This window comes from Drosophila subobscura, chromosome A, assembly GCF_008121235.1.
Source record: "Drosophila subobscura isolate 14011-0131.10 chromosome A, UCBerk_Dsub_1.0, whole genome shotgun sequence".
NCBI lineage: Eukaryota > Metazoa > Arthropoda > Insecta > Diptera > Drosophilidae > Drosophila > Drosophila subobscura.
The window spans coordinates 10,762,378-10,789,122 of record NC_048530.1 but is presented as its reverse complement, the minus strand read 5'-3'; the positions used below and the strand labels follow the sequence as shown (position 1 = coordinate 10,789,122).

General features: G+C 44.9%; 1 protein-coding gene and 1 long non-coding RNA gene across 3 annotated transcripts in view; both read right to left on the bottom strand.

Annotated features, from left to right (window-relative positions):
• Positions 1-4,054: 4,054 nt before the first annotated feature.
• LOC117903072 lies at positions 4,055-4,367 on the bottom strand. Its single transcript, XR_004649476.1, has 2 exons — positions 4,190-4,367; positions 4,055-4,125 (listed from the first exon to the last, which is right to left on the bottom strand). It is a non-coding gene; the product is annotated as an uncharacterized LOC117903072 (long non-coding RNA).
• Positions 4,368-7,591: 3,224 nt separating this feature from the next.
• Positions 7,592-26,745, bottom strand: part of LOC117891506 — an 84,271-nt gene continuing 65,117 nt past the window's right edge. For both annotated transcript variants that reach the window (XM_034797001.1, XM_034797008.1), the window contains exons 10-13: positions 24,261-24,392; positions 9,953-10,035; positions 9,363-9,683; positions 7,592-8,889 (exon numbers count right to left, since the gene is read on the bottom strand). In XM_034797001.1, coding sequence (XP_034652892.1) covers positions 8,178-8,889; positions 9,363-9,683; positions 9,953-10,035; positions 24,261-24,392 — 1,248 coding nt within the window. In that variant the 3' untranslated portion in view covers positions 7,592-8,177. The remainder of the gene's footprint in view (positions 8,890-9,362; positions 9,684-9,952; positions 10,036-24,260; positions 24,393-26,745) is intronic.

Genomic DNA, 26,745 nt, shown 5'->3' with positions numbered 1-26,745 from the left:
AGATTTTTTAAGAAACTGAATGAATCAGTGATATCTTTCCCCTTTATATACCACCCAATTCCGCAAGAGTTCTTAGTTTAAAAAAATCATTCAACCCTAATGGACACGCTGCAATCAAAAAGAATTAGGTCCACCAGAAAGAAGCAAGACCACGAAGTCATTTTCGGGCTCGAATATTATGTAGTACATAATTTAAAACTAAAATGCGGCTTTTCAACTACACGAAAATTCACACCAATGATCTGGATGCAACAAAGCAAAAACAATTTCATTGGACTGGACAAAGATGAATGGATGCAGTTGATTACCTACAAGGAGTATATTCAATTAAAACTTGATCAGTATGATTTCTTGATGCCTGATACAATTATAGATCATCCCCTATTGACCACTATTAAATGTAATTTTAGATTCAGAAAATCCGATAAGCAGTATGTTTTTATAATAAATCAGTTTGGAAATAAGATTGAATTTGATAGCGAGTCCTGGAGATCATTTTTAAGATTAGGTATATTTTTTACAACATTTTTATGTTGGAATACGATACTTAAACAACAAATTACATTCCTGTACTATAATAATATTATTCCTAAATGTGCTGCTTTACAAAAATTTGATATTCAACTCTCTGACTTGGATGGTACTTATGATAAAAATGTTCAAATAGATTTAACGCGTTTATGCTTTGAAATTTCAAAAAAAATGTATATTCAAATAAAACGCGATGTTCTTGAGTATAATCAATCACTTTTGAATACGCAATCATCCAGAAACAATAATAAAAATAAAAATAAAAATGAGTAAACAACAAGTTGTGAATGAAATACATAAGCCTGCCAGAAAAAACTTTATCCGACGTAAATTCGTTCAGATGGGCATTAATGATACTTGGCAAATCGACTTAGTTGAAATGATACCCTATTGTAAGGAAAATAAAGGATTTAGATATTTGCTAACCGTGATTGATACATTCTCAAAGTATGCATATGCAGCTCCCGTTAAGTCGAAAACAGCATTAGATGTGCTATCAGCAATGAAAAAAATATTAAAACTATCTAACCATAAACCTAAAAATATTCAATCTGATCAAGGAAAGGAGTTTTTTAATGCTTCCTTCACTGAGCTTATGAAAACAAATAACATAAACCATTACCATACATATACACACCTAAAAGCATCTATTTGCGAGCGTTTTAATAGAACATTAAAAAATCGTATGTGGAAAATGTTTAGTATGCAGGGAAATCATACCTGGATTCATAACTTGAAAGATCTAGTGAATGATTACAATAATTCATATCATCGAACCATAAAAATGAATCCTGTAGATGTCAACAAACAAAATGAGGAGTTTATATTGAAAACAGCTTATAATATTTGCAAGGTTTTCCCTAAACATAAGTTTTCCATTGGTGATCCTGTTAGAATAAGTAAATATAAGGGTATTTTTACAAAGGGATATGAACCTAACTGGACAACCGAGGTTTTAAAATTTCAAAAGTAAAGTCTACCAGTCCAGCAACATATGAACTGGAAGACTATATGGGGGAAATGATTAAAGGATCATTTTATGAACAAGAACTTCAAAAAGTGAAAGATGAAAATGCTTTCTTAGTGGAAAAAATAATCCGACGAAAGAAGGATCAAGTTTTTGTTAAATGGTTAGGGTTTGATGAAACACATAATTCCTGGATAGATAAAAAAAGTATATTAAAATAATTGAATAGAAAGAAAACATTTTTTTTATCTCGTTTTATTTTTTTAATATACAAAATAGTTTAAAAAACATAATATTTATAAATATTTATAATTTAAATTTTTCTATAATATATGCTCATTATTACTAGGATCTATAATATTTACAATTTCAAAGTGATTATGTGCTAACGTTGAAATATTATCGGATAATATAAATCTTTTGTCATCCTTATAATTTAGACTTATCTTATTTACAATTTCAGTGTAAATTTTATGACCTCTACTTCTGATTACTCTCTGCTGTCCATAATATGTTTTTATGTTTAATGCATTCAATATACTGAGCATGTGATAATCTTTTAACTACCGACTTTTTACTCCTTTAATCTTTTTTGACGTTATGGTCAGTGCTATTATCTTTGGCAACTAAATAAGAGTATGCTTTGCTTTTAACCCTGCAAATGAGGTCATTATTCGACCCGCATTTTCGTCTTTCATTAATCCTAGTTCTTTGTTATTGGCCCGATTTATCCCGAAAATGTTTGACTCTTGGTAATTTGAGGTATCAAAGCGACTAGGATTGTCTTTAATTAATTGATAAAAATCTTCTTTTGATGATATAATAAATGAATCTGTATCCATGTAGAGTATTTTTGATGATGGGCATTTTATAGAATGAAAATTATAGAAATAGTCATACATTAACCATTTTGAAAGTTCTAGTACACAAACTCCAATGTATATGGGTTTATCATAGAAAATTCTTGATTTAGTGGACTCAATGGCAGCTAAATTTTCACCAAAGATTTCAACACTGTGAAAATTATGTCTAGCTATGCGTTGTCTAAACCCTGCGGAATTTTGTCTTGAATTATAATGTTTAATTAATGCGACCTCACGTCGCTTTTCTACATTCTCCATCGTTTTACCGTAGACAGCATTAACCATTAATTTATAAAAGTTTATCTCAAACTCATTCTTAGCTACTTTTCTATGGGATGTATTTAGATCAATATAGGGTTTAAGCCAACATGATTGCTTAAAAGATAATACTCGCGATTTTTTTTTTTTCTAAAATCATCCCTTGTTCTATGCATAACTGTAACTGTTTTATATGTAATATATAATTCTTTTTATCAGATAAGTCCGCTATCAATTTTGATTGTTTTCCGCCTGGAGGAATCTTGTTTTCGGGGCAGAATGGTAAACTATTATGTTTATTGTGTATAGAATCAGGATATTTCAGATCTACTTCTAAGATGTATCCTACATCCCCGCAAGCAGATATACTTAGAGCGTTGAAAGATTGAATTTCATCGTTACTTAGAAATTTGAAATTGGAATACGGAAGTGGCTGACTCATTGCCCAACCATATAAATTGTTAGCATCAATGTACGCTAGATAGTTTATAGGTTCACTAGCCCTGAATCTTTCATTTAAATATTTATTATTTGCCGTAGCTAACCGTTGAGTGCATTGAGTTAACCCTCCGCGTACTGAAGTTTTCAAAAAGTTATATATATCAGGATCACTAACTAGCTCCAATTCTATCTTTGTATATTTAAGCATTGCATCCCATGAAACAGAAGGAGCAGTAACATAATTTATTGGGTCTAACTTATATATTCGTGAGCAAATACTCCTAAAGTTTTCAAACACATCAGCAAGAATTAAAACATCGCTTTCTAAGTATAATTTCAAATAATCTCGAATACTGCAGCAATTAAATGTTCTCCAAACCTTCTGAGCAAAATTATAGTCTTCTAAACTACACTCCTCATCACTCAGTGAGTTGAAAAAAATTCTCTCGAAGGTAGTTGGGGTTCATCAAATTTGTTAAAGCTATCTAAATATTCATATGGAAATACTCCTTTTCGCCTTAGCATATCAAATTTTTCCCCTTGATAATTGTTTTTTAAAAATTTTTAAATTTGATGGATCCATATAGCTAGCAAGTTTTTCTAAGCTCGAATTTAAAAATCTATTTGAATCTATGTATCTTATTTTATAATGTTGATGATTTGAAAAATCAATCTCAACAATTTGAGTTAGCGCAATGTATAACTCTTTGTTACACGGTATGGGCTTAAGTTCATCTTTTATTGATGTTACAAATAAATGAATATCATAACGAGACAAGTTATGAAAAACTACCGGAAAAAAAAGGATCGCTTAGTTTAAATGTTTGCTTACAAACCTTATGAATAGGACCTACATATTGGCCTGTGAATTGGTTAAAAAACTTCTCCCGGTCGTCAGTCGAAATGGGCTCATCACAGGCATAGCACTCTCCATGTTCCTGATAGTCCTCATCCCAAATGTTGAACTCGTAGATTGGTTTTTTTTAGCGGATAACCAGTACTTCTCATAAAGTCCCATGGTTTTCGATCGAAGCACTTGGCAGAATTGATCGATACAATCTGGTCCTGAAATAGCGTAAATCTTAATGTTTTAACTGTTTTACTACCTTTAGATTATGATAATATTTACCTTCATATGTCCACATCTCATTTAAATGATGATTATAGTTATGTACAACATAAAATGACACTGCACATGCCGTATGCTTCTGAGCCATAGTGGTAGATGATTTTAAGGGATCATTCAGATTCCTATGAAAACTTTCCAATACAGCTTCGATATCAGCATAAATGACCACAGGGGGAGATAGTTTTTTTTTTTTTTTATGAAACTTTTAAAAACCGTTTTGGTATTTGGAGTAGGATATTGTGCAGCAACTTTTCCGCACTCTTTATTGTCATGGGTGGTATTTGTGGTAGTATAAAATTGTAAACAATTTTCACAAAAATATGCAGAGCAATGGGATTTATTATGTTGAGAATAGCATAATTTTTTCATGCACGTTATATAGGCATAATGCATCATTTGCAAAGAGTCATTATTAATTCCTAATAGGTTGATGTGATGTCCTCGAATTCCTTTAGTCCTCACTGTTGGTCCTACTACGTTCTTTCCATTGTCATCGATTTCATACACATTTATGCTAATATTAGGATTGGATAATTCAAATCTCTTTATTCCTTTGTTTGTGATTGGAAACTCAATCCCAGAAAAATCCAGTCTCACTCCGTCATAGCAAATTATGTCTTGTCTGATGTCTATCATTCGATAATATGAAGGGTTTGTTAACTTATCTTTTTTTTTTTTTTTGGTTTGCAGTTGAGAATGTAGTGCTCAAGTGCCGCCTATATGCAAATGATGCTAAAATTGACCACTTGAAGCAATAATCATCTTCTTTTTTTTAACATTTATTAATGCATTTCGAGATTTTATTTTATTGGGAGCTGGTATAAATCTATTTACAGCGATATGCTCCAATTTAATTATTGTCAGCTCAAAATATTCAAATTTTTTTATTGCCCAACCTGAATCCTTCTCCTGGAATTCACTACTTAGAGTGATTAAAAGGTCAACGGCCTCATTTAGATGTTCATCAATCTCATCATTTGCATATATAGACTTATATGATGTCACGAAATGCTTCATCGTTTCCGATAAGGTTTCATCATCTGTTTGTTTGACATACAGTCCATATACTTTTAGATTGAACTTAGCCGACCCGTACTCACTCATACAGTAACGCACTAATTTGGTTAAGTCCGCTTTGCAATCATTATAAAATTCTTTTAAATCGAGCCGGTCACTTTTATCAGAGCGAACACGATATGATTTTAACGGAAATCGTGACTCTGTTGAAATTACGATAACATTTTCATTATCTTCGAGTTGCGCTGCTGTTGCATTCTTATGTTTCTCTGACATTATATGACGCATTTCCCTGGACGTTGGGTAACTTTCACCGCAAGTTGTACAGGTGATAGTGGGTTTTTCAATAGAAGTCTCCAATCTACGACGTTTTGATGCGCCTGACGTTGATGCTTCTTGATCGCTTGACCCTTTGGTCATAAGTACTTCAAAAGCATTTAAACGGTTCGAGCATTCCTCATAATGAGCATACCATTCTTTTTAATTTAAAGGACTTAGAGCATTGATCACACACAATTTTAGATTCCATTTTAGTTTTTTATTTTATTTTTTTTTTGTATCACTAACCACTTGCAACCACTTTCACTATTAGAATAGGACTAAGGGATTTGTGCATCCATGAGGTTCTATTTATCTGGCACTCACTTGACCGTTGAATGAACAAAGGTTCTGTTATCTTTTCCAAACCTGTTTCAAAACCTCCCCGGCATTCTACCTAAAATCTACTTCTTCTTTTTGTGGAATCCTCTATTAGAAAAAAAAACCATGTTGGAAACGAATCCTATGAGTCTCTTGTTAGAGTGAAATTTGCACCAATCAAAGTAAAAAAAACTATCCATTGAAAATAAATATTGTTTTAAATTTATATTGTATTTATTATATATTATTTGTAGAAAAATACATAAATTAATTGTATTAAACATAAATAAGAATATTATTAAAATTTCGTTTCGGCTCTTTCTACCGCAGCTATTAAATCGGCATTATCTTCCTCGCGAAGAAGTTCCTCGAATCGTTTTTTGTCCCCTTCGTCATTATCATCGACCAAATCGAATATACTGTCATCATCCGGGAAGTTGAATGTTTGAATTTCGTCAATCGGAGCAGCAGTCATTAGGTCATCGAGACTATCATCCCATACAATATCACTTAAGACGTTCCCTTGCATTATATATTCTTGCGTTTTAATTCCGAATATCTGCGAAAGGTCCACGGAGTCGGGCTGGGTGTCCTGATCTATAGTTGCCTCAGGTTGCGAGTTTATAAAAATAATTTCGAGGTCGTCCATCTTAGTTTAGAATCCAATAGTTTATGATAAGGCTTGTAGCTGTGAGTAGCTATTATATGGGCATGTGACTATAGGACAGTGTTAGGCATACACACCGACAAAAGAAATGATAACGAAAGTAAACGAACAGTCTAGGGTCTAGGATGTCCTTTTACAGAGAAAAAAAACCATAAAAAACGAAAAGAGATAAACGTCCCATAAATTAAATAGTGCCGCAGATTCATTTGAAAGGGACGGGATGAAACACTTGCTTGAGGGATGTTTGACCAGATTCATTTGAAAGGGGCTGGATGAAACACTTGCTTGAGGGATGTTTGAATCGTTGTAGGGACCCAAATCACATAAGCAGGGAGAGAGAGATAGTTGTTTGATGCTTGCAGGTAACCAAATCATATAAGCAGAGAGATGGATAGTTGTTTGATGGTTGCTGTCCAGGATTATTGATCATGGATTTTTGACAAAGTTAGTTCACATTTTGTCCGCTAGGGGGGCGCCACAAAAGTAGTAGGGATTTAGGGGATTGGTTTAGACTCGCCACAAAGTAGCATTCGATATAGGAGTGTAGTATATTTACTATAAGTCGAATTAATTAATTTTTGTCTTCTCATCCTTTATGACTCCATTCTTGTTGTGAGCTCTTACCATGCAATATTTCCATATGCTTGGCTAAATATTAGATCCAGAAAGCATTTACATATATTCACAATGTAATGTTAATAAATATCCTAAAAGTATGTATTTTAGCATGATCATGTAAGTAACAGATCCTATAAGAATTTATTTCTTAATAGGAATGTTAATGGTAGTTACGATCCTTGCTAAGCAGAATATCCCATAGCAGGCAACACTAGCGCCAAGTAGTGAGAATGCACTCGAATATCGAGATCATAAACCACTTTCACCGATGTGGAGCCCCTGGTGAGAATTTACTCGAATATCGCGTTCATGAACCACTTTTTCCGATGTGGCGCCCCCTGGTGTCAATTTTACCTTGGGTACCAACCCCCTAAATCCCTACTACTTTTGTGGCGCCCCCTAGCGGACAAAATGTGAACTAACTTTGTCAAAAATCCATGATCAAATTAAAGCTAAAGCTAAAGCTCCGGGACGAGCCCCACAGAGGAGCGACCAACGAAGATTTCGAAACAATTCTTATGAGCCTTAAACAAAACAAAACAAATCAATTACGTTTACGCTTCTTAACAGTACAAGATTTCACCCGGTTCCGGTTTAAAACCACACCAGTTCCAAATTGAATTAAACCTTTCGCTCCTTTGTTTGCTTTTGTGGCGGCTCTGGGACGCTTCACAGTTGCTGTGACGCCAGAGCCGACTTGAAGAACTTTAGGGGGCATGCATCGGGGATGCACAAATGAAAGGGGAGAGACGCAAAGCACAAAGTGCCACAGAATGCAAACGGGATGTGTGGAGGCACAGGGACTGCACCTGCCCCCGAGCTGATTGCGAGCTGCCGCCTCCATGTCCGTGTCCGTGTCCGTGTCCGTGGCCGTGTCCGTGTTGTGTCATCAGCGTCGCTGCGGTTAATATGTTGGCCAATGTCCAGCTGCTGCTCCATGCCGATGCTCCTCCTGCTATTCCTGCCGGTCGCAGTTGTTGCTGTTGCCGTTTCTGTTGCCGTTTCTGTTTCTGTTGTTCTTGCTGATTGGCGGGCAATCCTTAAATGTCAATGGGACGTCATGATAATCACGTCGGGCGCTGAATTCCGTATGTCGATGAATACTTTGGACTCTTCGTTCTTTTGCTGCTGCTGCTGCTGCTGCTGGCGCGGCTGCTTGCCGGGCAGGATCGTCGTCTGACACATTCCTTGGCCGTGTCCCTGGCCCTGGCCATGTCCCTTCTGGAGGCCCATGGCCGGGACTCGCGCTGCAATGCTTGGTGGATGCTGATGGGCAGGATGCACATGATGCATGCGCTGCTGCTGCTGCTGCTGCTGCTGCTGGTGCTGCTGGTGCTGGTGATGGTGGTGACAGATCTCCTGTGGCGGCTTCGCTGTGGCAGTCGCCATGAGACCGCCATAATGCGAGCGGCCGCTATGTCGCTCCTCCAGCTCCAGCGACTCGGGATGCATTTGCTGCTGCTGCTGCTGCTGCTGCTGTTGCATGCTGCGTCGTGTCAGCGTACCGACCACTGGCGGCGGCGGTGTGCTCTGCGGCAACGAGGGCGATCCCTGGCCATGTGGCGCCGGCTCGTAGCCGAAGGTGGAGAAGAAGCGTGGAGGCGGCGGCGGCATCCCAACGCCCGCCACACTGCCACCGCCCAGCGAGGACGAGCTGGACTTTTGTCTCATTAGTGTGGCAACACCGATGCCACCACCGCTTCCGCCTCCGCCTCCGCTTCCTGGACCAATGCCGGGACTGTTGACGAACAGCGATTCCCTGCGGAGTATGGACAAGTGGGAGAAACGGTTTAATATTTGCCTGCCACGAACTGGAAACGGGAACTGCGGACACGGGCCAAGGGCTGCCAGGGAGCAACACATTTCACCTGCTGCCCGGGCCCCTGCATCAGCTTCAGCGCGTGGCACGTGCAGCATTGTGTCGCTCCCTTCACTCGCTTGTCATCCACATGGGACTCTGACTCTGACTCTGACTGTGACTGTGTGCAGTGGGAGCCTGTCTCCACATCCAATAAAGTCGCATGCAAATGCAAATATTTGCATCGATTTGTGTCTGTGCAGGCGACAGGCAACGGCGTCTGCCCCCCACAGAGTCACAGAGTCACAGAGCCAGAGCCAGAGCTCGACATTGTCATTGTTTTTAGTGTTTGGCCAGCGTTGACTTTGCAATTTGCTGGCATCTATTCGACTCCACATATGCTGGTGCTGCCCAGGAGCCCTGGGACCACTCACCTCGTCTGACAGCCCATATCGCAGGCATTAACTGGTGCCGTCGCCATCGCCGCCTTTGTCATCATCTCGTGCTGATGCTGATGCTGATGCTGTTGCTGTTGCTGATGCGTGGCCGTTGTGGTTGAGCTCGAGTCGCCATCGTCGCCAATGCCAATGCCGCACAGACTCGTTTGGGTCATGTCCGGCTGGCGACGCAGGATGCTGTGCTCCTTCTCCTTGAACTCGGCCTTGCTCGACTGCGTGGACATGGGCACAGCCTCTCGGTAGTAGCGGTTCGAGACGTCATCCAGTATCTGCAGCGAAGTCTGCGAATGCTTTTGCCTGCCAACGAAACGAAAAGGTCTCAAATACTTTCAGCTGATTGAAGTGGAGGGGCACAGCGGCAGTGTAATGAATCGATCAGTCAGCCAGAGCCAGAGCCAGAGCCACAGCCACAGCTGCGGCTGCTATCGAACAATCATCGCCGAGGGGGCACGCCCGGCTGTCGCTTGCCTCATTAGCGCAGTGCGGGGGCGTTGAACCTCTGCCTGTCCTTGCGCTTGAATGAATCGAGTGGGTGGTGGGTGGTGGGTGGTGGGTCTCCGCCTTACCTTGAGATGTTCTCTCGCGAACGCGCCTTGGAACTGCGACCCATCTCGTCCAGCTTGCTCTCCTTGGACTCGCGGATGTGTTCCTGTGGCAGTCAGAGGGCGAAAGAGAGAGGGCGAGAGAGAGGGAGAGACCAATATTATAAGCATAACAATAAATAATTTTAATTAATTTGGGGAGGGGGAACAGGAGCAGGGACTGGCTTAAGCTTCGATTCGGGCAGTGAGTGCATCCGCAGTGCGCGTTTCCATAATTTGCTTTAAGGCCCGCGCTGGCACCGACACTCTGCAACCCTCGGCACCACCCAACCACCCACCCACTGCTGCCTACAGTGTGGATTACGAAGAAAAAGGACGAAGGAGGTGGATGTGGTGTGGCGGGTGCTGCTGCTGCAGAGCAATTAAGCCAGTTGCCACCTGATGGCCCCACTTCCCACTCTCTCTCTCGCGCTCCCTCTCGCTCCCTCGCTCTGGGCTCTGTCGATTGTGTGTGGGGAAAGAATCTGGCCGAGGGCCTACGGCAGAAGCAGAAGCAGAAGCGGAAGCAGAAGCAGCTCTTGATAGCCTGCACAAAGGGAAAGCGTTAATACGTAAATACATCATAATGAAGGACGTGCTCCGTTCAGGCAGATAAGAGCCTGATCCCAAGCAACCCTTCAGCACCCTCCCCCCCACAATGCTTTCCCGGCAGCCTGCAGCCAGCAGCCTGCACCCTGTGGCAGCTGTGGCAGCTTAAACCAACTCAAATTGCATTCGTAATGATACACAAGGCAAACATTTGCTGCACCTCTGCCTCTGCCCAGAGATTCCTCGGCTCCCCTCCTGCTTTTGCCAATTTCTCTCTCCTCTCCCTCCCACGCCCAGAATTACGGCTGAATATTTCCAGCATTCAGTCCAAAGGGAACACAATAATGTCTCAGAGTGCAGTTGAAATCGCGCAGCAAATCGAAGCGAATAAATATGGTTAGCTCTTTATTGACTCTCTTTCTCTTTCTCTTTCTCTTTCTCTGTGTCTAGAGGGCCACAAATGTAATTGGTTTCAGCCGCGATCTACGAATCTATTGGTACAGTTATGCAGATATTAAATATAGTTCTAGGTATGCTTATGGCTTCTTTTTGGCAGCAATTTGCTTTGGCTAAAAGCGGTTAACTGTGCACTGTGCAGCCTTTGCTTGTTGTCTCGATTGTCTGATACAAATCCCCCCCTCGCAAGCCCATAATCCCCGCGAGTTTCGCTCCACCCAAGCGGCCTTTCACACGGATTAAATCTATACAAATAACATTTGCGATATCTTCGCTAAGTGTGCCTTTTTGTGATGTTTGTAGTTCAATTATCTGCGATTAAAATTCAGCACTTAAATCGGCATTTGGCGAGCTCTCGATTGATAGCAGTTTGAGTGGTTTGCAGTCGAAATTAAATTACGAAATCGGTGCACAAAGTGCGCCTAAGTGCCTCAGCCAATGCGATTTATGATAATTGTACACATAAATATCAATCATCTGCGATGCACAACTGGCAGCTTAAATGAGTGAACGGTCAGGAGCTGGTCCCGGTTTGGCATTTTCATTTGCGGTGTGCTCAGGGGCAGGGCAGGGACAGACTCCACCGCAGTTGAACCAGGAGCAGGGCGCAAAGGAATGCTTTTCCTAGATGATTTTGTGAAGGAACTTGAGTGGATTCGTGCTCGACTTGGGCTTGGCCAGCAGTGGCGGCGGCGGCGGCGGCGGCGTCAGGGCCGGCAGCATGAGGTCCAGCTCCAGCGAGGTGGACGAGCTGACGGTGGCCGTGTGGCCGCTGGTGCCGCTGCTGCAGTGCATCGAGCTGCTGCCGGATGGGCTCGAGTTGGTGGCGGGACAGGGGCCCGTGACGAGCACGAACTCGTCGTCGTCGGGCATGGTGAGGCTGTCGCTGTCGCAGCTGAAGCCGATGCCGTCGTCGTACTCCTGATCCTCCTCCTCAGGCGGGGGATCCTCCAGCGCGTGCTCCTCCTCCTCCTCCTCCTCCTCCTCGATGCCAGCCCCTCCTCTGCCATGGCACCGATAGTCGCTCTCGTAGCTGCAGTCAAAGCCGTCGCAGGTCTGCGCCTGTTCCCCCCTCTTGGGTGGCGTGTTGCAGTCGCTGCTGGAATCAAAGTTCGCCGTTTCGGCCGGACGTCCGCCAATCCCTGGCTCATTCACTGATTGACTGCCATCGCCGTGGCCGTGGGCTGTGGGCATTTGCTCGGCCAGATTGTAGGCATAGTTGCACATGAAATCGTTTTGCAAGCCCACGAAAATGGCGCTCTTGGGAGCTTCCAGTATGAACGAGTCAATGTGATAGATTCGAGTGCTCAGCGCTGGCACCTCCTGCGGATGAAGCACAAGAGAAAGAGAAGACAGACAGAAGAGAGAGAGAGAGAGAGAAGGGAGATAGATTGATAGAAAGAGAGAAAGAGAAAGAGGAAGATATATAGCAGAGAGAGAGAGAGAGAGAGAGAGAGAGAGAGAGAGAGAATATCTATCACCGATTTAGCCAAGAGTCGAGAGGAGAAGATCATTTCTAGCGCAGCTCTAGAGGCGAGACAAATCTACGTGTGTGGTCTATGTGTGTGTGTGTGTGTGTGTGTGAGAGAGAGATAGCTAGAGGATAGGCAAAGGTGCATTTCCTGCATGCATAACGATTGCTGGCACTTCTCGCAGCTACACAAGAACCAACGAAAAGAAAACGTGTGGAAAAGTTTCAGGCGAAAGAGATGCAAAAGAAACCAATGGATGTGTGGGTGGGGGGATGCGGCGGGGAGGGGCACTCAGCACGAATATTCCGAATTAAATGTAAGCCTCACTCTTTCATAATCGACTCGTAAGAAGAATATTGCCAGATGGCCACACGAAGCAAATCTGATCCCCCCCGAGCTGCAGGCAACGGATTGTGTCTCCGGTTGGGGTGGCCCGCCTGCAGCTGCGGCAGCTGCTGCTCCCCACACACGCAGCAAAAGTCAACGATAATTTAATCATCTCTTCCCCCAACCACAGAGAGAGAGAGAGAGAGAGGGACACAAAGCCGGAGGGCTAAGCCGCTGAACGGATTCAATCAGCAGCACGAGTGGGCGTGGGGCAGACCGGGGGACTGTCTACTGCTTGTCGCATGAGTGATATGCAAATGAAGATCCAATTCAAATCAAACACAACTCAATTTGCGGAAGTTTTGCCCATAATTAATAGATATCATTGTTGCAGATTGCAGCTGCCAACTGAGACTCTCTCTCTCTCTCTCTCTCTCTCTCTCTCTCTCTGACACAAGCACAAAAAGAGAAAGAGAACAAGCCCAGACCCACACCCAGACCCAGACATCGGAGAGTCAGAGAGAGGGACCGAGACCGAGACCGAGACGTGACAAGTTGAGCCTTGCGGGCAGGCTGATGATGGCCATCAAGAGAGTTGGCCACCGCCTCCGCCTTGCCTCTGCCTTTTGTCTCTGAATGGCTTTGGAGGCCCGTTTTCCATTTCCATGTATGTAATGACCGAATGCCTGCCATTGTCCTGCCCCACTCATCTGATGATTTCGATGGCAGTGTGTGGCATATGGAAATACAAGCAAAAACTAACCGCAAAACAGATTTTTGCCTCCGGTGTGCGGTTGCGGTTTGCTCTCTTCCCCTTCGCATACTTTCTCCTTTGAATCGCATTTTTTTGATGTTTTTGCTTGTTTTGCCCCAATGCCCGTCGCTTGGGGCCAATTATTGTTGCAATTAATTGAGTTGATGGCCGTTTGTCTTGGCCACACTTTAATTGGCCAAACAAATTTTGCTTTGCTGATTGACAAAATATTTTTTCGCCTTTGTTGGCACGTGTCCTCTCACCTCTCCCCTCTCCCCTCCCACATCCCACATGCATCGTCATGCCTCGCTGGATTGCATTTGGGCTGCAAATTGTAATCGAAATTCACAGATCGCATTCGCATTTTCCCTTTATTTCATAAATTCGTTGATGAAATATTTTATCCCAAAATGTACACACATCCCACACATGCACAGGCGCCGATGTGTGTGTGTAAAAGTTGTTGGCTCTGCGCTTGGCTGACTTTTGGCCTTTTTGCGGAGGGGCAGAGGCAGTGGGAAAAGTTTGGCATTTGTTTAATTGGAATTTTTGGGGGCGCTCAGTTCACCTTTGAGTCGCTGGTGCCAGCCACCGAACAAGCAAAGGTCTGCCCCAGGTCCTCGGGGGCAATTTGTGAAATTAACTTCGAACTTCGAGCAAGTTGCCTCTAATCAGAAGCCAATCGCCAGCGCCCCCCACTCCATAAATCTCTTTATCTGCGCCCCTCAGAACCCACTGAACATCCGTCAAGGAATCTGCATTTGATGCCACCGAGGCAGAGGTCCCCGCCCCGCCACAACCCAACCCGACCCATTGTTGGATTTGGCAACCAGTTGTGAAAATATTCTCTCCGTGCGAATGCCTTCAAAGGCGGAATCATATTTTATTATTATTATTATTATTATTATGAATCGGATATCAAAATACGCATTTTGATTGCTGCTTCTCGTCTTCGCCTTCGTCTTCGTCTTCGCATTCAAATTTCATTACCGAAACGCGGCTCTAAATTTGATTTTACTTTATGGCAAGTGTCGGTTGTTGTTGTTGCTGTTGTTGTTGTTTCTGTTGGGTCTTGCTTTGGCTTCCTAATTATAAATTTGCAGCTTAATTGAAAAGTTCGCATGAGGTGGGCGACAGCCACTGGCTGGCACCGCATTGACCGCAAATGGGGGAAGAAAAATCAATTAGAATGGAAAATTGTGCAATGTTCGATGTCTCTCGACATTTTGCGGTTTGCTGTGTGGGCTCTGGGATTGATTGACTGGCGGACTGATCAATGGACTGATTGACTGACTGCCTGGAAGCTGTGCAGAAGCAGCCACAGCGACGGCCACAGGCGTGGCCATGGCCCCGGCACCACCCACCCACGTGTTAAGCTCAAGTGAAAGCATTTCATTTCGCATTAAGCCCGAAGCTTTCCGCCTTGGTCGAGAGTCCTGTCTGGAGACGGCACACGAATTCCCCCTGGATTGCCCCTCTGCGCCTTGGCATGATTTTATGGCTCGACCGGGGCATGGCAGAGGAAGCGAAGGGCAGGCGCTGAGTGTTTCTTTTGCGAATTGCATTTCAGCTTGATTTATTTCATTTCATTTCATTTCGTTTCATTTCGCCAATGCAGCAGCAGCAGCAGCAGCAGCAGCGAGTGTGTCCAGCCGAAAGGGGAAACGGATGAGCGATGAGTGGGCGAGGGGCGAGGGGCGAGATGGTGGGACTGCGGCGGTGGAGCTAAAGAAAATTGATGGCAGCGAAAGAAATACGGTTAGCAACATAAGTTGGTTATTACTTGCTGCTTAAAGCCAATAGCCCTGGCCCTGGCCCTGGCCCTGACCCCACTCCCGCCCATGCCATGGTGGGCTCTGCACTTGGAGAAAACCAAACACCGCTGCAGCCATCGTTAGCCTATGAAATGAACTCTAATTCGGATGCAGAACTCGTTGGCGGAGAGCTGTAACAAATACGCAAGATAATTAAGAGCAGAATACAAAACCTGCAGGGGAGGCAAACGGAAATGTTACGGAGACTGGAGGTACGGACGAGAGCAGCAGATTATGGATAGAGAGAGACTGAGAGAGAGAGCCGCACCAGCTGGCATCTCCGCTGAGAACATGACTGCAGAAACTAGTGCAGGAAGATCCCTAATCTTGGGCAAACACCAGCCAGCGATCCACGTCACAAGTGGCTTTGCCAAGTGCACACACAGTAATCGCCTGGCAGCGAACAGCCAAGCCATCGATTATGATTGGGCAGTCGGTCGGTCGGACCTCTTCAGAGTGCGCAGTGCAGAAACGTTTTGCACTTTGCCGCAAGTGTTTAGCCCATGCCCCTGCCACACTTTTCCCCTTCCACTCCCTTCTGGAGTATTCGGTTCATTCTCCAAGTGTACAGCACTCGTCACTCTCTGCGCCGGGAATCCCAGTTCTCCGCCTTGTCCTGCTGCTGCCTCTCCTCGCGCCTCTGTGTCGAGTGTGTGTTTGGTTGAAGGAAGAATTCGCTTCAGTTTCAAATAAAATATTGCATTTCCCCAATGCATGACATGGCTCTGGTCTTGGTTTTGCTTCAGCTTCTGCTTCTGCTTCTGGTTCTGGTTCTCTCTTCCACTCCTCCTTAGACATGGCCACCACATGGCTGGCAGGGGGGGGGGCAGGAGCAGATAAGCCAGGCCAGGCCAGGCCAGGCCAGGTCCAAGCATCCCATTCTCTTCCGTCCCTCCACGGACACGCATGAGCTGTGCGTTTTCCGCCTGGCGGAAATGGCAGTTTTTCCATTACGACTGCCAGGCCACGCTCTTGGGGGGCCACTTCAACTAGCCGACAATTGGTGGCAGACTTGGTGAGTGGCTCCTCCTCCTCCTCCTCCTCCTCCACCTCCTCCACCCCCTGGTGGCCACTGCCTCTGCATGCTCTCTAGTAGCTCGCGTATTACTTAATTTTTATGAAATATGAAACACGCAGCAGCAACAACAGCAGCAGCAGCAGCAGCAGGAGGAGAGACAGCAGCAGCGACAGCTGCACTTAGGCGGGGTCTGGAGTCTGCGAGAAAACAATGAAAAGTGCCATCAAATTTAGCTGGAATGAATTCTCAGCGGAGCTTGAAATAATAAAACACGCCAGGGATGATGACGACCCGCAGCGTCGGGGCCTGCCAGCTACCCCTTACAGCAGACAGCCAGGACAGGGGAGGTTGCTTGTTGCTGAGCACAGAAGGTGTCTTGAAGATGTTCACCTAAAAAGGGTTAAACAAATGTGTGGCGAACACTTTCTGCAATGGTTAAAAGATCGCACAAAATAATCATCGGAAACTCTTTGATAAAGCCGGAAATTTCGAACAAAAATCAGAGGCAATCCCCAGAGCAGAACAAACTGAATGCAAAACCTGACAGGGCCAACTAGTGTGCTGAGACTAAGACGTAGACGGAGACTCCTTTTGTAGCTGCAATAAAAACTATGGATATGCATGCCCTGGCCCTGGCCCTGTCCCTGTCATTCTAAAGTAGTTTATCTTGAGAGAGCGATGGGTTGGGTGGAAGCATCAGTGCCGCGGACCCTGGTTGGATTTGAGGGATATCACTACAATGATTTGCTTCGTTTGCCTTTCGCCATGCCATGCCATGCCATGCCATGCCATGCCTTTCCATTCCATTCCGTTCCGTTTCGTTTCGTTCCATGGCTGCTACTGGTTCTGGCATCAGCATCAGCAGAAATGGGACCAAAGACCAAGAAGAAGGAGAAGCGTGGAGGCAGCGCGGAGCATGAAAGGTTGGCTGGGGTGCATGGCGGGCACCGGCAAGTCGTTGCCATTGCTTAAATGGCAACACTAGAATGCCACTCAAGGCAATGTGTGTTTGTGTGTGCGATATCTATGATGGCAAGGGCAAATATGCATTGCGGTTGTTACCAAATTGCATGCAGTTATGGCAAGCGCCTCGCCAAGGATGCGGCCAAGACATGGCAGCGCCCAAATGCAGCCCAAGCTTCCTGCTGGCTTACTTCTGGTTGAGCGGGGGAGTGCGGGGAGTGCGGATTGCGGAGTGCGAGGTGCGCTACAGGATGAATTGAAGTGATGAGATTTTCCACAAGCTTTGCAGCAACATCCCACTGAGCTAGCTGGCAAATTGCAGCTTGGCACATTTATCAACACAAAATACAAACAGAAAAAACAACAACACAAAGGGACAAGTGAGAAAATTGAATTGAGAATAAGATGAAGATGAAGACGAAGAGCGAGTGCCAAGCAGTGATAAATCCATCAGCTACGAAGCCACATTAAGGCAGATTGAATTTCAATTTTTATTTGAGCACAATTCAAGAGCTCATTGGAAACTATTAGCTACCGATCCGCAGCAGAGGCCGCTTCGATCAACCCTCGGCAAGACGGAGCAAAGAAGAGCGCAAAGCAGAGCGCAAAGAAATTGCATCCGCTCTCTCTCTCTTCTCTCTTCTGTCTCTCTCTTCTCGCTCCACTCGCCCATTGCCAGAGTGTGCACGAGTGAGCGGAAATACTTTTCTGCTTATCCACATGCTAAAATCTAAGTGGCAACAGCAACAGCAGAATTCTGCGAACCAACGCACTATGGTCCAGATGACCACTTTTCTTGGCCAAATTGAATAACTCGCGAACGGAACAAGATTTTTTGATTTAGTCTTTTGATATAAGTTAAGAATATGAAGAGGAAGGTTTTTGAAAAAAATGGGCGTGGCAGCTCCTTTTTTAAGGGAAAATCGGTTTTAATTTTTTTTCTCAAAAGTTAGAAGCAAAAAAGTATGGGAATATGTTTAGCAGATCAAGATTCTATAAAAAAAAGTCGTAGCACGAGTTAAAACAACCTAAAAATCTAAGATAATCGCAATTTTTCTCCCACAGAGCATGCTCTTCAGCAGTTTCCATTATAAAACAATATTACTCTGGCTACACTCTAGCCCTCCAAAATAGCTAGAGACTAATACTGTGGCTTAAATGCAATGCAAAATGGTACCCTACTTCACAATTTTCTTCTTCATTCCGTTCCAAACGGCAAAAAACATTGAAAATTCTCATTTGAGGTTATGATCTATAAATGCAAATTGTAAGAGTTGTGGTCAAATGTGGCATTTGTGACTATATACATTTTAACAATCATTTATTGGTCTACGACACACAATAGGTTTCAAGGTGGGACTAGGTGACACTCTATTAAAAAAACTTTCTCAAAAATTAGTCTTTACTACGAACTGACACGTATTGAAGGCCTCACTTTGACATACAATTACGAAGACATCGCCAACCACTAGATACCGTTCGCATTACAGAACACGTAGTAAAAAACCTACTGAATAAAATGCTTTCAAAAAATTGGATCAGTTAATCGTATTTTTCAATTTATGAGACATTTAAAACAGCAATAAAATTGGTACTTTTCAATGCACGTGCTTTTCAATAGTGACCGCTGGGTTTCACAGCTGATTTTGCGAAGGTGGCGCCATCTATGCAAATTTCTGGTACGTAACTTTGATGGTCACTCTTTTTCTAATGCAGAGCGCCAAAACCACGTCTTGGTTTTAACTTTTTAAAATTGCCTTTTGGCCAAGAAAAGTGGTCGTCTGGACCATAGTGCAACGGGTGGGGTGGGGGTGAGGGTGAGGGTGAGGGTCGTAGAAGCAGCTCCGCACAGGCGAGAGCACAAGCACGGAGTGTGGGGAGTGCGGCACAAAAACGCAAAGTATTCAAGTGGAATATGGAAATATGTTTTATCACAATCTACGTACTTAGATGCGCTGCGAATGCTACTATCACTCTTTACCCCTTGCCCCCCGCAAGACCACTCCATTTCCTTATTTTGTTTGCTTTCTTTTCTTTTCTTCTCTTCTCTTTCTTTTATTTTTTGTACACATTTGCCGGACGCCATTTGGTGAGCAGAAATGGGAATATTAAAGTGCTTGGCCCCCACCCCAACCGCACCGTTCCGATCGCTGAATGATTTCATCAAATCTGCCGACGCTGATTCGATTCGATTCGATTCGCTCCGATTTGGTTTGGTTTGGTTTGATGTGCGCTTTGTGCGAATTTATGCGCTGCGCTGCAGTTTCATAAATGCCAGAGCCTGGCAATAAAGGACTCAACTTAACCCGTTCTACCTCCCGGCCCACCGTTGACCTTAGTCCTTGGTCCTTGTGCCATTTATTGATGGCATCATTTGCGAACGTCCCAAAAGCGTTTGAGGGGTCGCCTAGCTCCCTCCCTTCTCCCGTCTGCCATCTGCCGTCTAACATTTCCATTCCACTCCCCATCAGCATCATCATCATCCGCATAATCCCCATCATCGCACCGCCACCTCCGCCACCCCCACCACCACCAGCACTCCATCAAGCATCATCTAGCACTCGAGGCGATAATCAGATTGAGGCTCGTGTGCAGCTGCCGTCGCTGCCGTGGCTCAGGTGTGTCAACAGTAGGACTGATTGCGTCAAAAAGCAAACAAAAATTGCTGCACCCACGCACTGCGGAACGCATGGGCGAAATCGGAGCTTGATTTTCCAACACTCGTAATTTCGGGGCAGCAGTGGGGATTTCATTCACTTAATAGTGGAAGTCTCTTCATGGAAGTTGCAATCTTTTACCTTTGATCTTATCTCCCTTTCATCAACAAAGCCAGAAGTGGGAGCCAAGAAGCACGAGCACGAGTACGAGGATTATCCTATCCAATCATGTTGCCCATTCACTGTGCTCGCGGGCCGCAAAGTCAGATATGCAGGCCATACAAATTGAGTTCACATTATGCCGTGGACCCGTGGCCAGGAGCCCCATTGTTGCCGCTCGATTGTTCCGGCTTCGGGCCATTGTGCGGCGTCAGCGGACGCGGCTGTTTTACAATTTGGCTGGAACATGCTTTGACTGCTTTGTCTGCCGCGGCACTATCGCAGTAGACACGCGGCAACCAAGTAACCTGCAACCTGCAAACTGCAACCAGCAACCAGCTTCATGCCACACGCAACTCCCCCTAGCCGCAACCGCCGTCAGTCCGTGGGCCGACGCTTCGTCATCCTGCATTTGGCCTTTGGGCTTCTAAGCCCAACAGAGCACACCCAAAATTAATGGGCGGATAGGTGGGAGGGGGGGTTCATTATTAAATTACATAAATCACCGAACAGCGACCCGATAACGCCCCGAGCTGTGAGCCCAAATCAGAATCAGAATGTGAATCAGAAACCGAAGCCAAAACCAAAACCAAAGCCAGAAATGTTGATCAACGATGACAAATGCAACAAAAAATGCACACAAATTGGATGTACGCAGAAGAGCCGAAAGGTGAATGCTCTGAAGGTTACTCTTTTGGGATATTTGCGGTTAAATCTCATTGAGTAATGATTAATTTTCCCAAATAAACTCTGCAGATAGATTCCAGCAATTGGTTGCAGGATGGCTTCAAATGGATTTGGAATGTGCTGCAGCCTTTCGCTTATGGACATGATGCACATCGAGCGAGTATGTGTGTGTGTGTGTGTGTTATTGAGGTGTGTGTGTGTGTGGGTGTGCTAATTACTGTGAAGAGGTGGCGGTAGTTAAATTAATTGAATAATCCAACACCTCGCTGCTAGTCAATGAAGTGTGAAGTGTTTTTCTGATTGTTGTTGCTATTTTTTGTTAAGTATTTATTCATTCTCACACAATTAACGATGGGCAAACCACTGAAGTGGAAGTGGCAGTGGCAGTGGCAGTGGGGGAGAAGGTGCAATCGAAAGTGAAAGTGAAAGTGAAAGGGGGCGGGATGGAGCGCACACAATCGATTGCCTTGGACGTGTCACTGCTCCGCTGACCTCTTCCAAAAAAAAAACACGCAGCAACCTGTCCGAAATTTGCCCCGTTTGTGGCTTGTCAGCAAAAGTTCAAGTTGCTTTTTGGGTTATTCATGTGCAGAGAACACACACACACACACACACACACACACACACACGCACACACGTTGCTGGTTTTGTTTTGTCTTTTTCTATTTGCAACAAATGGAATTATAAATATGAAAGCCCCGAATTACAGAGCCATGGCCTGGGCTTGAGCCTCTCACAGCTGACTCCTCGACGCCTCCTCTTCGGCTCCTTCTGGCGTGTTTTGTTGTTGTTGTCTCCTTTTTCGCTGGGCATAAAGTTTCATCTGCTGTCGATATCAATATCGAGGAAACTCTCTCCCTCTCTTGCTGTTGTCAGGTCTCTGGTTGCCCTGGCAAAAGTCATTTCAATTTCATTTTCATTTCATTTATCATGGCATTTTCCTCGAGTCGTGGCTCCCTGACTCTTGCTCTGACTACAACTTCCCCTGGGGGTCATATTGAAGCATCAATTTTGACATTGACTTTGGCCCAGCGGTTTTTTGTTGGCGCGTGGAGGGAGTGAGACATGCCATGCCAGTCCGTGGTTCCAGTATTGCTTCCAGTGGCTCGGCAGGTTCGTGGCCAAATTGAATATCATTGTGGCCAAAACGGGCGCCGGGAGAGCACGGCAATGAGTTGAGCAGACTAACCAACCCGGCAACCAACCAAGCAGCAGAAAAGAAACAGAAAACGAAGGACAAAACGAAGCTAACTGGCACGGGAACTCCTTTTGCCCCTCCGCCAAGCGAGTTAATTAAGTAGCTGTGTGTGTGTGTGTGTGTGTGTGTGTGTGTGTGTGTGTGTGTGTCTCTGTGTGCGTTGGTATTTGGATTTCGGATCTGTGTGCTAGCGGATGTGGCCAGAGGCGTGGCGGACGGAGGCATGGTCATATATTTATAGACGCGGTCTGCAGCTTGATTAAACAGACACTCGACCTGCCTCGACCTGCCTCGACTCTGCGTCTGCTCTTTGCTGTTGGATAGATATGAGAGCGTGTCACGCGACTCACGTTAGCTGCGATCGATGGGCACACAAATATATTCAGTTTTTTCTCTATTCCCAGAGTCCATTATTAGAGTCCAGAGTTTGCCTCCTGAGCGATAGCTTCACGGCCTTCATGGGGCCAGGTGCTCCTCCCTGGCAAAGCTAACAAAATGCGAATGGAGCTGCCGACATCTTGTGCGCATTCAACTGACAAATTTCATTTGTATTGATTAGTCAACTTGAGTTTGGGCATCTCCTTCAGCTCCTTCAGCTCCTTCAGCTCCTGCTGCTCCTGCTGCTCCTGCTGCTCTCCTGTGTTTGTGGGCGCGGTCGCAGTCAGAGTCAGAGTCAAAGTCAAAGTCTATTTTACATTTCAAAGTGTCAGACGCCATTAGAATTGCCGAGATCTGCCGCTCCCTGGAGCCAGGCAAATTCCTGGCAGCGGCACAACAGCCCCAGAGCAGACAGTGAGAAATGTGTGCCCCCCCCCTGTGCCTGCACACACTCGCAGATTCCGTTGTGGCAGACGAGGCGACAAGATTCCCATCACGCTGCATATTATTGTTTTACTAATGTCAGCAGCGGGCTGGGCTGCCGCGCAGCATCCCTGCCCCCAAGCTGCACTCGTGCCTTGTTGCCACAAACATTCATCGCTGCCCCTTCAGGCTGCCTGTGCATTTTAGAGCTTCGCTAATTGGTGGTAATGCCCCGCATTGCTGCAACAATTCCCAGTCAAAATCCAGTACGCCTCGCACTCCGAGTGTGGCTCGAGTGCCATCCAAGAATTAGCTAATGATTCTGCCACTCAACAGCATTGCCGGCACTTGCAGTCTGGGAGCCTGGCACTTGCTCGATGGCGAACTTCAAGCAGAGACTTGAGCAGATAACAACATCAAATCCTTGCCATCTGCTGCATCTGCTGATACTTCTGAGCGCCCCGATGGAACCACCCGTTGGCTGCTCATTTCCATATGCACCCAATATCCCTGCTCGGCGACACCCAACTTGAACTTATCGACTAATTGTCAGTCGTAGCAGCTGTCCATCGCTGGATGCGTCCGTCAAGCGCTTTGTGACACCGATGCCCGCCTCCTGCTGACTCCGATTCAGTTGTCAGACGGTCGACGCGTGTCAAATTATGTTTACATATGCAAAATGAGCTAAGTACATACATAATATATGTATGTACATGTACATACATATGTAAATGTTCAATCAATTGGAAGCCGCAGCGAAAACGCATTGTTCAAGTCAATTATTTAACTGCGGCTGCTGCTGCTGCTGCTGCTGCTGCTGCTGGAGGGTCATTAGTTTATGGTCAAACATTTTGCTGTCATTTTTGAATATTGCCATAAAAATAGAATAGTTTTGGTTTGTTTTACTTTGTTGTTTTTGGTTTGGTTTGGTTTTTGCGGTGAACTTAGACCTACATTTAACGCACGCTTCAAGTCTCTCCACGAGTGTTTCCACACACACACGAGAGAGTGTGTGTGTGTGTGTGTGTGTGTGTGCATTCTGGTATTGGTGTACGTGCATTCGAAATGCATTTGAACATTTTTGGCCATAAATATGTTTAAGTTTACGTTTCCGTTTCTAATACATACTAAAAAAAGAAGCACCAAAAAAACAGAAATGGAAAAAAATGTGGGAAATAAATGTTCATTTTGCGGCAATGCACTTTACTCAATGGGGCAAACACTTAAAGTTATATTCTATGGGGGGTGTTTTTGCGGGAGAAAGAGAGAGAGCGGGAGAGGGGTTGTGTGTGTGTGTGGGAGAGAGCGAGCGAGCGAGAGAGAGAGCGGCAGGCTGGGGTTTGGGGAGTTTTGGGGTTGCTTTTGGGTGGAGGCACTGGCACTGGCACGCGCGAGAAAAGTCTAAAGTTTCGCTTGATTACAGTTTGGCAGTACTTACGCGTATTATCTTCTGATCACGTATTATCTTGCGTATGCAATTGACGATGAACGTGATGACCATGCCGCCGAGTATCAGGCCAAACACAATCACAATGATGACCACATGCTCCGATTGGCCAGCCGTCTCGCCCTGCAAGCAGACAGAGAGGGAGAGAGAGGGATGGAGTGACGTTTTAATTGCCATTTTAATTACATTATCAAATTACCAAGCCAAGCCAAGCCAGTCGGGGCTGACTCTGCGTGCCTAATGATAACTCTAAATGCTCTCACCGTGCAGCTACGTAAATGTGCGGTCGGTTGAGTCAATTCCGCAGCTGCAAGGACCACCCATGGAGAGCTATTTCAGTGCTCTTGCATTCGTGAATCAATTAGAAAATGCCAAGGACCTGCGGTCTGCGCTGGAACTGGCCACTGCCCAAGCGTGTGTGCAGCTCCATGCAACTCGCTGGTGGAGTCAGAGTATTGGCTTGGAATTGTTCTCCCGCCGCATTGGCTCGGGGGGAGGCGCGTGTCTGTCACTTTCTCCACAAACACGCACACGCATGCATGTGTGCATTAACATGTGTAATCATGAGCCGTCTCGGATGCCGTCATCGTAAATTATATGCGCCAAGCACGCGGATGCTCCTCATAAATTCTCGACCAATTTTAATGTTGGCCAATTAAATAGACATAACGTGTGCATGCGCTCCATTGGGCATTTGATGGTGCACACACGCACACACACACATTTATTTGGCATCGTTTGAGCAAATTAGAAATCATGAACTAAAATCAAAGACCCGAAAGCAGCCCCGAAAGCATCAAGCCCCGATGCCACCCCTCTGCACAGTTAACACAAATTGCTCCCCCCACCACAGCACGCCACAGCACAGCACAAATGATGGCAATTATATCTAATATTTGCCATAATTATAAAATCATTTCAGCGTGCGAACATCATTTATGGAGTGAATTTCAAATGCTGTTGCTCCCAGCCGCAAATGCTAAAAGAATTATTTTGCATGCATTTTGGTCGGCAGAAAAGCGAAAACATTTGACCAAAATGAAATGGAATTTGTTGGGAACATTTCCAAAATTGAATCAACTAATTGGATGAGCGAACGGCATTGCCGCAATTCCAAATTCAGATTTGTTCTTTGATTTCTGCTTGCTGTAGACCCCAGCAAGGGGCTAAATATTTTGGGCCGGACAGCAACGGTTACATAACAAATTAATAGAAATTCTTTGACAGTTGCAATGGATACAAAATATAAAATAAATATTAAATATGGACAGATGTACGTACATGGCCACCTGCATTCCGCAGCTACAGCTACATTCATGCAGGGCGAATTTACTCCACAAGGGAAAACATATGTACTGGCATTCAAATGTATGTTTGTCCTCTCTTTGTTTCATTCTCTGCTTCATTTTTACTCTGCTAAGTCTACAGACTCTGTTGATCTGTGAACTCTACAGACTCTGCTGATCTGTTAACTCTACTGACAATGCTGCTCTGTTAACTCCACAGACTCTGTTGATCTGTTAACTCCACAGACTCTGCTGATCTGTTAACTCTACAGTGTATGAAACTCTGTTAACTCTACACACTCCATTGATCTGTTAACTACACAGTCTGCGCTGCTCTGTTAACTCGACACACTCTATTGTTCTGCTAGCTGTACAGAACTGTTCAACTGTTAACTCTGTGGAATAATTTGTTTTATTTGTTGGTTAATTTCTTGGTTATTCAATGGCATTTCCGATAAATATTATCCATTTAAAATCTTTTGTAGACTAGCACTTCTTGACCGCCCGTTCGGGTCAGTTAATTTGTTTTCCTCGCTTTCCTCGTTTTATTTTATGTAGAGCGAACGTTATCACGTTCCCCAGTTTTACGAGTGGATTTTTGTGCAAAAAGGATTTGCCAGTTCATTTCGCTGCTGGGGGGCAGTGGGCATGGACATGTGGGCGGGCATGAATCATTCCCTGTGATGTCGGTGAACGGTGTCGGTCGGTCGGTCGGTCGGTCGGTCGGGTCTGACTTTATCAAATCTGATGATCTAATGCGTTGATGCTCAACTTTAACTGTGGCTGTGTGGCTGTGTGGCTCTGTGGCTCCCTGCAAATAACTGTTATTTAGAGGAGGGAGGAGCTGGGCAAGGCGCTCCAGCTACTCGCAAAGCCTTCCTGTAATACAAACCTCAAACTTTGGCAAACAAAACTTATTTGACCAACTTTGTGCTTGTGCATGCATGCCCTGTGCATGTGTGTGCCAGCGAATGTGTGTGTGTGTGTGTGTGTGTGTGTGCTTGTACGTGAGTGTTTTTGGGTGTTGCCCTCGTCGGCGTGTTGAGCATACTTATAATGAGAGGAGGGCCAACGAGCTTTGCCTATAATTAGATGCACGTACAACGCTTTGCCCCACATTCGTCGCCGATCCCCGTTCGGCTCGTGTGTGTTTGTGTGTGTGTGTGTGTGCTTGTGTGTGAGTAGGCGTG